Source organism: Ascaphus truei, chromosome 2, assembly GCF_040206685.1.
Source record: "Ascaphus truei isolate aAscTru1 chromosome 2, aAscTru1.hap1, whole genome shotgun sequence".
NCBI classification, from domain to species: domain Eukaryota; kingdom Metazoa; phylum Chordata; class Amphibia; order Anura; family Ascaphidae; genus Ascaphus; species Ascaphus truei.
Genome location: NC_134484.1, coordinates 399331837 through 399344591, shown reverse-complemented (window position 1 = coordinate 399344591; position 12755 = coordinate 399331837). Strand labels below are relative to the sequence as shown.

Below are 12755 nucleotides of genomic sequence, written 5' to 3'. Positions count from 1 at the left end.
CATCTCACACACCCCACACACACAACACAGCACCTCTACACACACAACATACACACGCACACAACACAGCACCTCTACCCACAGCACCTCTACACAAACTGCTGCTACACACACATGCTACACCCATAAACACTGCTACTGACACACAGACACTGGAGCTCTATACACACACACACACACACACACACACACACACACACACACACACACACACAGCACCTCTACACAGATATACAACACAACAGCACAGCACACACACACACACACACACACACACACAAACTGCAGCCACAAAGAAACTGCAGACAGCCACTTACTTCTTTGCAGACTCCCCCCCACTTCAACTGAATCTGCTCAGAAAATCTGTCAGCTCGGGAGGGGGAGGAGTCAAACCGTGGCTGGTACTTCCTGACCAATCCCCTGCCCTGTCTCAGAGCTGTTACTTCATTCTAGCCAATCCCCTGCCCTGTCTCAGCTGTTCTGAAAGCTGATTGGCTGGAAATAAACACATTGAAAACTACACTTTGCAAGCTTCTAAAATTCCGGGCATTACTGATTGGTTAAAATTCCGGGCATTATCCAATCAGTGAGCAGGGTTTTCAATAATGCCCGGAATTTTACTGCTTTAGCCTATAATTTTCAATAAATTACTGTGTGTTAAGTGTCCAGGAAATCTGCTTACAACACAGCCTGTATTGTGCCCCATAAACAAATGATAGTATTTATTGGGAGATATAACTAAATTCCACTTTAATGTTACAGATGCATCACTATAACATTAAAGCTTTTGCTAAAATAGTGTCATTACAGTAAGTCCTCATTTTACGACGCTCCGTTTTACGACGAATGGCTTATCCGACGCTGTCCAATGCATCCCTATGGGTGGTTTTACGACGCCAAAATAGCTTATCCGACGCTCTTACGACGCTTTGCAAAGTTGCAACATTATGTCAATCATAAGGCTGCAGTCAGGGAAATCATCCAGATCAGTCTGTGTGAAGGTTTAGTGGTGTATTTATGCCCTTAAACATGTGTAACAGTTTTATTATACAGTTCTGGATTCAATAAATAGAATCTCTACATCATAATTTGTGTGTGCTGCATAATCTTATTGCCTGCGTAAAATATTTGGTGTATTTTAGTGTTAAAAATGTGTTCAGGAACGGAACCTTTCATTTAAACAGTGTTCCTATGGGAAAATGTGATTCGCTTTACGACGCTTTGCTATCCGACGCCATTTTCATTAACGCATTGTGTCGGATAACCGAGGACTGCCTGTACTTGTTTAGTTGGCTTTATACAAGTAGGCAAGCCTGTGGAAACACACAGATCCGCACAACTAAGAGAAAACAGATACGGTAACAGCCGTAAGCACAATTTTGACATAAAGTACATAGTTGCAACAGATTTTCTTCCTGTAATGTTCAATAAAACAGTACTGTTTGTTTGCTGCATTTATTCCCTATTATTTTCTCTTATATTTCCAATACCCTATAAAATCCTAACTGACCTTTTGAACATTTGTACCAACACTGAGGTCATTAAAACCATAACTTAGTATTGGTTGGCTATTAGCTTCAAAACAGCAATGTCCCCTAAATAGTATATTTTTATTCAGTACCAAGACTGAATCTCATTAGTCCAGGGCCAATATATCAGCTGTTTTATCTGCTGCTAAATAAATAATAAAAAAAATAATAATATATATATATATATATATATATATATATATATATATATATATATATATATATATATATATACAGTATATATATATATATATATGATTCTGGGTGATATATAAATCTCAAAAAAGTGTTACAAGTGAATATATGTTCATGAAAATAATCAAATCAAAAAAGAACATAAATAAAATTACAATCCTAATAAAAAATCAATTAATATAGTAACACCTAAAAAATCTATACCTGTGCTCTATTCTAAGAGAAAATTATACACTCACGAATGGTATAACATTAACGTGCTTAACAAACAAAACCACATAAATGTGCAAAGAAAGAGGATAAAAACCAGTCCTTATTTCAAAGTCCAATATGAAATAGATGCTAATACAGGGGGTCTCCGGCTGCTCTCGAAGTGGACTAACCACATCCACAGGGAATCTAGGAGAAAAAGAGAGGAGAGAGCGCACGCCCCATAGCGTAAAATAGTAAATTTAATGAGGGGAAGGGGGCGAGGGGGGATAAAAATGCACTTACAAAAGTACAAATAAAATAGGCATTGCGTGATATAATCACCACCATCCGGTTTTTTGTTTCTGTCCTTATGGTGAAATCCGCTCTCAATGCAGGATGGGCAAACGTCCCTGCAGAAGTCTTCAGCAGATTTCCAGGGCCAGTATATGTAAATATTAGTTTGAGAGTCCAAGAAGGTAGCTCCGAATTGCCAGGCCTCTGTAACACCAGCGCATGGATCGGTCCACTCCAGCGCTCTATAATGACGTAGTGTCAATGCGTCCAACGTGATGACGCTCCCTCACGTTGGACGCATTGACACTACGTCATTATAGAGCGCTGGAGTGGACCGATCCATGCGCTGGTGTTACAGAGGCCTGGCAATTCGGATCTACCTTCTTGGACTCTCAAACTAATATTTACATCTACTGGCCCTGGAAATCTGCTGAAGACTTCTGCAGGGACGTTTGCCCTTCCTGCATTGAGAGCGGATTTCACCATAAGGACAGAAACAAAAAAACGGATGGTGGTGATTATATCACGCAATGCCTATTTTATTTGTACTTTTGTAAGTGCATTTTTATCCCCCCTCCCCCCTTCCCCTCATTAAATTTACTATTTTACGCTATGGGGTGTGCGCTCTCTCCTCTCTTTTTCTCATATATATATATAAAATTTATATTTGACCCTGGCAGCCATGTTGTGTTCAATGGACAAGTATTCTTGGATGGGGGTTACAGCTGCTGAAATCTCCAAAACCAAGGGCCCCATAGATGTTGAACTAGCGCCACTTAACTCCAGGGGATCCCCCTGATCAGATTCTGAATATAAATCTGTGCAAAATAAAACAAAACAGCACATTGTCAATAGAGAGGGGATTTGGCCCGGTATTAAAGGGGTTACACCCCCTTTGGCCACCCTCTACTCTCACCTGGGAAGCTAGGGGTTAACTGGACTGGGGTCCAGTAATGTGTTTTTGTCTTGCTTCAGCCATCCAACTGTTTATTCCCCTGTATAAATGTATTGTTTCTGGGCCAGTATCTGCACCACACACACACTGGGGCTTAAGGGGTTAATGAGCCGCAGTTTAGGAAAATACATTAGGATGCGTGGTGTCTTTTCAGAAATATCTGGGCTTCAAAAGGCTTGATTGAAGTTGGGTGTGAAAAGTACAGAGGGGGTTTGGTGTATGTTAACACATCTGGCTGGTAGAGACAGCTAGGACCCAGGCTGGGGCATTGGGTGTGAAATATAGCACCGGTGACAAATGTTCACTACACACAGCCCAGCTTCAAAGGATTTCTTTATGGGGGCCAGGGGTGCGGTTACCCAAGGAGATATCAGAATGAGTGACCTTATTAAATATAAGAATATTATGAGATGTCCTCGGCTGAACGTGCTAAAAGCTACATATGTGTATTCGTGGGACTGATTCGCACATAAGGATTACAGACACATGATGTCTAGCCGATACAAAGAGACAGATATTAATATATCTCTTAATTTTAATATTATACGGTAATATTTAGTCTTATTGGGAGCGTCAAGCGTGCCGGAATGTATTAATATGTCTCGCGTGCCAGTAAGTACTACTGAACTGAAGTTATGAAGTTATTTAGATAGGAAAATCAGTTTTTAAACGTCCTTGGGTGGGAGGAGTTTTACTCTGAGGAAAACTGTCAACCTCTCCACTGATTTATGAGATGGGCTGGGTTTAGGTTGTGTTCAATGGAAAATAATTGTATAAGAACCAGGCTCAGCCTATGGCTATTGTCTTTCGTGATTTTCAAGATTGCTGTATGAACTGCTAGTCACGATTTCTGACTATTTCATCATTTCCATCTTAAGTGAGTGTCCATATTGTGTCTGTTATTTGTATAATCTCGTGTGTTCACCTTTTTCAAGGAATAAATTACATTTTATCATATCTAAGTCTCGTTCAGTTCAACCCAGTGATATTTGGTGTGTATTATTAATAGCCTGTTACAAAGCTACCGTCACACACATGTTGCTGCTTTGTCATATTATCTCCCTCTTTTTGGGGTTTGCTAGGAAATGGCAAGTGGGTTTACCATTTCCTGGCCAAATTATGTAATAAAACCCTTTCTTTTATTACTTGAAAGAAGCCTGCAGTCGGAGATAAAAAATATGTGGTATTTTTTTGTCGTTTGCCAGGTTAGGATAAGTATTGGGACTTGATGACTGACTAACTTTGCTGAATTAAATCATTTTGGTCCCGATATTTCTATCAGATGCGGTTAAAAAAAATGCATCATTTTTAGCGATTCAAATACCGCATTTTTGGGATAACGCACTTTGATGACTAAGCCAGCAGTGCTCAACTCCAGTCCTCAAGACCCCGCAACAGATAAGGTTTTCAGGATATCCCTGCTTCAGCACAGGTGGCTGTATATGTCAGTTTTTGACTGAGCCACTGATTGAGCCACCTGTGCTGAAGCAGGACATCCTTAAATCTGATCTGATCTTGAGCATCACTGCTCTAGGCCATTGTATACAACGGTCACTAACATCGTACTTGGCTTGTTAATGAAAGCTAACTTTAAAACATCTACAGTTTTTTTTCTACATACTGCAATACTATTATCTACATATCAAACACCCTACACCAGCAGTGCGCAAACTGGGGGGGGGGCGCAAGATTGTTCAGGGGGGGCGCGGCGGCTGCAGAGGCCCCACGCTCTTCCCCCAAGGCATTTAAATTAATGCCGGGGGATCGTGTGAGGCCTCTTCAACTTCACTTACCTTCTGCAACGCGGCGTCAAATGGCGCAGCGGGGTCATGTGATGTCATGCTGGCATGGCAACCATTTGACGCCAGATAGCCAGAGAGGAGGCAAGGGAGGGGGGGGCGCGAGCATGGAGGGAAGCAGGAAGGGGGGCGCACGCTTGAATGATTGCGCACCGCTGCCCTACACCGTGATTGAATACTTCAAATAATCTTAGCATATCTTTCATTTCTGTGCTTCTAACCAGCTGCATGTCTATTTCACTGCATATCAAGAGATCACAGCTGTCCTGTGTGAAACATAACTTTAGCATCAAGAACATGTGAACAGAAAATGTTAATACAGCTCAACCTCGTTATACAGTAACGTGATCCGTTACAACGCGAATCCGCTTATAACGCGGTGCAAGCGTGGCTCCCAATTTTTGTACTTAACACATTACAACACGATTATTGGTATCTTAAATAGTTTATTGTACAATGCATACAATTGTACATTATTTCTACCGCGATCCGCTTATAGCGCGATCTGATTGTTTGGACCCCAAGCACAGCGTTATAAGGGGGTTGAGCTGTATATTGGTAGTGATTCATGTGAACAGTGGATTGCAATATCTTTTTAACTTTTCTCTTCCCTGTTGGTATTTGTCTGCGATCTGAATGAGTTGCTCCAGTAACCGCCTCTTTGAGGTGATTTGGTTTTCCCTCTGCATTGCGCAAATATTCCCTTGTACTTTATGGAGTAATATTTCATGTAGCCCATTAAAAGAGTTACTTCCCGATCCTGCTGTGACACGCTTCTTTTTCTCGTTTGTATTTTCATCAAGTATGGTGCACATTATCTCTGAGAGACATTGGGGCTATACAGCTTTCATCTACATTAAACAATATCCGACTTACAAAGCACAGTAATAGGGGTTGTTTGTCAGTCTTTCAATTGCAAAACAGAGGCAAGATTTGTGCAACAAAAGTTATACTTTTGATGGCAGAGGCCAGTGGTAAAAGCCATATGTGCATGTTTCTTTAACTACTTCAGTGCTTCTGGGACCATGAACACATTATATTAAAGGGAAGCCACTAGTATGCCATCCAGTGATGGTTGTGCCCATATTGTTTTGTGCTTATTTCCCCCTCCCCAGTTTTTATTATTTCTGGAGGTGTGCAAAATTCAATACCTTGTTATAAAGACACGTCCATCAAGTTCAACCTACTGTATGCTAAATTTAGGCGACAGATACTTTTCCTATATGTGTGTATTTACAGTATATTGAACCAGAGGAAGGAAAACAAAAAAAACAGCGACATATCATCCAATGATATCTCATAAGACGAAAAATAAATTCCTTCCTGACTCCAAATATTGGCAATCAGATTACTCCCTGGATCAACATCCTTCCCATGTTTACTTATTTGGTATATCCCTGTATATCTTTCCTTTCTAAAAGATGTCCAACCTTTTTTTTGAAAATATCTATTGAATCTGCCATCACATTCTCCATGGGTAATGAATTCCACATTGTAACTGCCCTTACTGTAAAGAACCCTTTCCTTTGTTGCTGGTGAAATCTCCTTCCCTCTAACTTTAAGGTATGACCTGTGACGTTTGTACTGCCCTTTGGATGAATAGTTCTTTTGAAAGCGCCTTGTATTGTCCCTAAATATATTTGTATTTATAGTGTAACAGTGTCGTCGTCCCCACCCAATCACATATAGCGGCCATTACAGGGTGTGTGAGGTGCATACCTGCTGGTAACAAGAGGGCTGAGTCGTCCGCGATGACTTTGGGACACAGGAACAGGTTTCTGGGGTCCATACCCCAGATAATGCTTAGTAGTGCAGCGCCTCCATCTGCTGTAGGCTCCAGGGATGTATGGAGATGATCTCCCATGGTAGAATTTGTACTCTCCCCCCCCCCCCAGTTAGATCACACACAAAGCCGGAGGTATATTGCAAACAGGAACAGTTTATTACTACACATATAGTTACATAGTAGATGAGGTTGAAAAAAGACGTAGGTCCATCAAGTTCAACCTATAAAGTCGTCTGCTGGATACAGTCTCCTTAGATCAGCTCTCACTGGAGATGGTCCCTGGACCGTCACTACAGGCCAAGGGCACCCGCAGCCGTCCTAACTCTTCCCCACCTCCCTGGCAGAGGTATAATCACACTCACTCCTCCCCGCAGGGAAGAGCACATGGGTAGGCACCAATCTCAGGCTCTCAAACGTGTGACCTGCCTTCCTCAGAGGGAAGGAACAACCTCCAACTTAAGGGCGGTCCTGCCCTTAAGTACAGCCAGAAGGCGTGCACCCCATTGTCAAAACTACAACAGGATGTACCACCCCCTGCTGTCACTCAAGTGCAGCACCAAAGGTGACGGGGAAAACCCCATGATAACTACTGGCAAGGCCTGCTTATACCAGGACTTACTGCCAGGAGAAGGGCAGATTAGTAGTCAGGGGTGACCCTGCTACAATAGTAATTATCATATCCCTTCTTAGATGCCTCATTTCTAATGTAAACAAATCTAATTTAGCTAGATCCTCCTCCGAAGTCAGATTTTTCATCCCCTCTATTAAATTGGTGGCTCTTCTCTGCATGTTTTTTTAGCTCCATAAACTGTACTCCATATTCAATGTGTGGTCTTACTAATGCTTTATACTATAGATGGGCATAATTATGTTTATTTCCCTTCCATCCATTCCCCGTTTAATGCAAGATAAGATCTTGTTTGCCTTTGCAACTACTGCATGACATTGGGCACTATTGCTAAGCCTGCTGTCTACAAGCCCTCCTAAATTCTTCTCCATAAAGGATTATCCTAATTTTTCCCCATTTAATTTGTAAGTAGCCTATTTATTCTTGTTTCCCAAATGCATTACGTTACATTTATCTGTATTAAACCTCATCTACATTTACTTGCCCAAGTTTTCAGTCTATCCAAGTCCTTCTGGAGAGACATCCGCACTCTGATTCTACTACTTTACACAATTTAGTATCATCAGGAAAGATGGAGACTTTGCGCTCTACGGTATGACAACTTCAAGGGCATTAATAAATAAGTTAAGAAGCAGGGGTCCCAGTACCGATCCTTAAGGTACTCCACTCACAACTTTAGCCCGACCTGAAAAAGGTCTATTTACGACAACTCTGTGTTGTCGATCCTTCAACCAGTTTTCAATTCAGGTGCACATATGTCTACAGCGTACGATTTGCTTTCTTTTGTACACTACCTTTGTGTGTGGAATTGTATCAAAAGCCTTTGCAAAATCTAAGTAGACCACATCAACTGCATTACCGTGGTCTAAATTCCAACTTACCTCCTCAAATAAACCAATAAGGTTAGTTTGGCACGACTTATCCTTCATAAATCCATACTGACTATTACTAATAATTTTGCTATCCATTAGGTATTTAAGTAACATCCCACTATTTATGCTAGACTTACAGGTCTGTAATTAATAATAATAATAATAATATGTTCTTGTATAGCGCTACTAGTTTTACGTAGCGCTTTACAGAGACATTTTGCAGGCACAGGTCCCTGCTCTGTGGAGCTTACAATCTATTTTTTAGTGCCTGAGGCAGATAAAGTGAATTGCCCAAGGTCACAAGGAGCCAACACCAGGAATTGAACCAGGTTCCCCTGCTGCAAACTCAGTGCCAGTCAGTGTCTTTACTCACTCAGCCACTCCTTGAGCCAATTAAGAACTCTTGGATGTATGCCATTGGGGCCAGGTGCCTTATTTGCTTTAATTTATCAAGCCATCTATGCATTTCTTCCTCAGTTAACCAATTGTTTGTTAATATAGTGATTGTGGCTTCCTCCTGCGAAACTATTATTGCGATTTATTCCTCCCTGGTAAAGTGGCAAAGAATTGAATACCTCTACTTTTTTTCCTATTACCTCCAATAATTTGTCTGCCCATCTCACATTAAAAGGGTCCTATATTTTCTTTTTTAATTTTTTTGTTATGTTATTAAGGTACTTAAAGAACTTTTTTGGGGGTTGATCTTACTTTCTATTGTAATTCTTTTTTCATTTGCAATTTTTGCTAATCTAATTTCATTTGCCCTTTTGAAACATTCCTTATAATTCTGATATGATGCCTTTGTCCCTTCTGACTTTAAGAATCTAAACGCTTGTCTCTTCCTTTCTATTTCCTCCCATACCTGAACAGCTGCTCCAAGTGCACATACTGTATAGGTGGCAAGATGTGCATAGAGTGGCATTCTCAATCCTACTCATTGTTGCACTATAGAGTATAAAGTGCTAAACAAGTCACTGTAGTTCTATATACCTTGTTTCACACCTTCCTTGTTCCAACTCTTTCTGGTTCTAACGCCACACTTAATACAAACAGTACGTGAAATCAAACAGCAATTTAAATCACACAGACCAGGACATGGTGACCTTCATTGTTTTATTCCTACAGCTGTGCATTGCTTTTTTACCAAATTTAACTGCCTCACTTATGATTTTAGGGATATTGCTTATTATCTCAGCTAGTTTATTCCTAGTCAACAAAACATGGATTAACAATTCCCTCCTTTCTTCCCAGTTTGCTGTTCCTCACAGTGACGAATGGAGCCGCTTTGCCCGCACGTTGGTTGAAATCCGCGCCAACCGAGGAGACGGGGAGGAAGAGGAAGTAGATCTCTCTACCTGATAGCAGAATATCCCGTTTACCAAGCACAGTGTTTATCTGAATATAAAAGTGACTTAGCAATTTTGCTGTGACTCTAAAGTGACAGTCCTGCTTACTCTGCAGCTTTTAGTTAAATCACCCCTGCTGAGCTTATATTTGTTTGTCTTTTAAACCGTGGCAACCTTGGGCAGGAGCCCCCTGTTCTCATCACCGGTAGCCAACGGATCCAGAAATATTTCACCCATGCGTGCCAGCATTTTCAAGAAGTGAAAAAAGGCAGTATCTGAAAATCCATGTATTTTGTGACCAGCACAGCAGCTCTACACAAAAAAAGGTGTATGATATGAGAAAACAGAACTGCTGTTCTACTCAAAGTCTGTGGAATTTTTAGATGCTACCATAAAATTACTTTGGAGCATGTCACGGCAATTTATGTAGGACAACATACAGTACAGTATTCTGTGGGAGTGCATCCGTCCTAACGTCATATCTCCAAGAAAGAAAAACGAGAGCCGCCACATGCTTTTCTGCAAGATGGTGAAAGAGGGGAACATCCCCATCATACGTGACATTGTCATTGGGTAACTGACAATATGAACAAAAAGTTTATATGGAGGTGTTAAAAAAAAAAACCTACTACTGTATTGTGGGACCCAAATCCTAGTGATTGAAGCACACAAGTATTTTTTTTTTCTTCTTCCAAAGTTTGCTTGAAAACAATGAAAATTAAAGCATGGTAGCAAGCAATAGCCACTTTATTGTGTTTGTAGTTTGCCTGTGAGAGGGCAGAGCTGGTCATTCTCATGCTAAGGATTGATCTCTCGAGAGGGCAAATAGAGAGAATACACACACGATAAGTTTCCTTAGAAAGATTCAATCCTTACAGGACCTGAGTCACTTATTCATTTTTAAAAGGATAAAAATATGCTCCTTATGTATAAATATATATGGCTTCATAACTATACAAGGACAATTCCCCTTTAGCCTTGAAAGCTTAGACTTGACACCAGAACACATTAGATAATGCTTATGAAAACACGCCAAAGCTTTTGTTTACCATGGAAACGTTTAAAATAATAAAAAAGTTATCAAATTATTTTTTATTTTTTTTTAATTAAAAGGTGTCAAATCGGCTACATTGAGCTTTTTAATGCTTGAGGGAGGATTACATTTGCTTAAGGATGCCAATCACATTGTTAGGTTATTTACAAAATTCTACAAAATGTTATGCCCCTTTAATGGTTAATGTTTTGCATTCAAGAATAGTAGATATATATCTATATGTACAGATATAGATATGATATAGGTTGTAGAAACATTGGATATCTTGCAACTCCATTTAGTATAACCTTGATGAATACTATGTACAGGGTACTGCAAATTCATGTTGTTTCTCATCTATTGTCAATGTTTCAAAGTAAAGACGACTCCCAATGCCAATTTAACGTGTCATTGTTAAGCAAATCTTTGCATATTATACTATGTTTAAACCCAGTGTATACATAGTCATGTAACTAAGAAACTGGGCAATATGTTTGGAGGTTTAGCAGTCATTCTACATCTTACTGGCAACGTGTAATGCCTAAAAACACATGGCTATGCGAGAGCATATATGCAGTGCTGGCAAAGTCATATTAAATCCATTTGAAGCTAGATATGATTATGTGCAGATGTGGTTTCCTTCACTAAATGGGACTAGGCCAAAGACTTTAGATGTGGTATTTCACATGGTTACTTACATTATGAATAGATGAACTATATGAACATCATTGCTCCTTATTTATTGCGGTCTGCTGCATGGAACATATTTATTTGAAATAATTAAAATAAACGATTCTAAAGCATGAATATAACGAGCGTTGCCTTATCTCTAAGCTGCTGCAAAGACGGCATAATACTAAAAGAAGCAATTACAATAGGCCAGTTGTACAAGTTCTACAAAGGTAAATGAACTTTGGTTTTAAATACCTATTACGTGTAATTACTTAAGCAATATTTCTTTAAAAGCTTGGGCACATATGATTTCATGGAAGGTTACATTAACAGTCTGAAAAGAGATTGTGGTCCAAGAATGACACCAGAGAGACCCATAAAACATAATAAAAAATACCTTGCAGATTTGAAGTTTCCTTCTTAGGATAATGTACGTTGCTTGCGTAGTCTCTTCCCAAAAACACAAAAGCCTAGTTCATACCACATTCAAGCAGCTTAGGAACGTCAAAGCTTAAGCTTGTACTAAGGAAATATTAAAAACAGCCAACAACGATTTTATATGTTACCAATCATCCGAGATTAATGTCTCACCGACTATTGGCTCCACTGCCTTTGAGTCATCTGCAAAACAAACGGACGAATAGAAACCTGTATCCCAGTGTTATCACTTGTAGGCACGATTCATATCTTTCAGATTTATTTAAAGGTGGGGGAGAAAACTCCATGAAGAGTATGATCCAGATGAGTAGTCCACCAATTTCTCCTCAAGGCCACCAAAGCCAGACCAGTAGTTTTTTTTTTTTTGATCGCCAATGAATTGACTGTTCTAACTGGGTAATCCTAAACTCTGGTGTGGCCGGTAATCACAGATTTGTATCTAATTTGGTGCATCCACGGCTGACAAAAATAAAAAAATCTTCACCAAAACTTCAACGCAAATTTATCAGAGAGCAAAATATTCATGAAAATAAGGGCAACATTTTTTTTTTTTTTGGTATTGTTTGCAAATATTTGCATAGAAATGTATAAAATTTGATAAATTTGCAATTTGTTTTTGTGGTGGTGGGTGGGGTTTTGTGCAGAAATCTCTCCGGTAAGATTCTGGAACAGACATCTCGAATGGTGGTCCCCGAGATTAGATTTTCCAGTCACTGCTCTAGATTGTTAGAGGTGCTGATGTTTGCTGCATTGTTAGTACCGGTGATTCTAGAGAAAATTGTAAACTAGAGAAATTGAGACTATACATTTAAAAATAAAATAAAAATATGTGTTGAAAACAAATCATTAACTTGACTACCACGTAACGTTCTGCAGGTAAGTCACTGTGCACCCTTTGGGGCTGGTTTGCTGGTTGGTAACTACCCAGAGGCTATTTTATGCCCATTAAAAAACCCAATTTAGTGCAATATGTTTACTGGAAAATAAAGATCAAGTACACCAGGTTGCTGCTTTAA

General features: G+C 39.8%; 1 protein-coding gene across 5 annotated transcripts in view; it reads left to right on the top strand.

The window, feature by feature from the left end:
- DYNC1I1 (dynein cytoplasmic 1 intermediate chain 1) overlaps positions 1 to 12534 on the top strand; it is a 576993-nt gene extending 564459 nt beyond the window's left edge. For all 5 annotated transcript variants that reach the window (XM_075587298.1, XM_075587296.1, XM_075587299.1 and 2 more), the window contains one exon: positions 9502 to 12534. In XM_075587298.1, coding sequence (XP_075443413.1) covers positions 9502 to 9609 — 108 coding nt within the window. In that variant the 3' untranslated portion in view covers positions 9610 to 12534. The remainder of the gene's footprint in view (positions 1 to 9501) is intronic.
- The last annotated feature ends 221 nt before the right edge of the window (positions 12535 to 12755 follow it).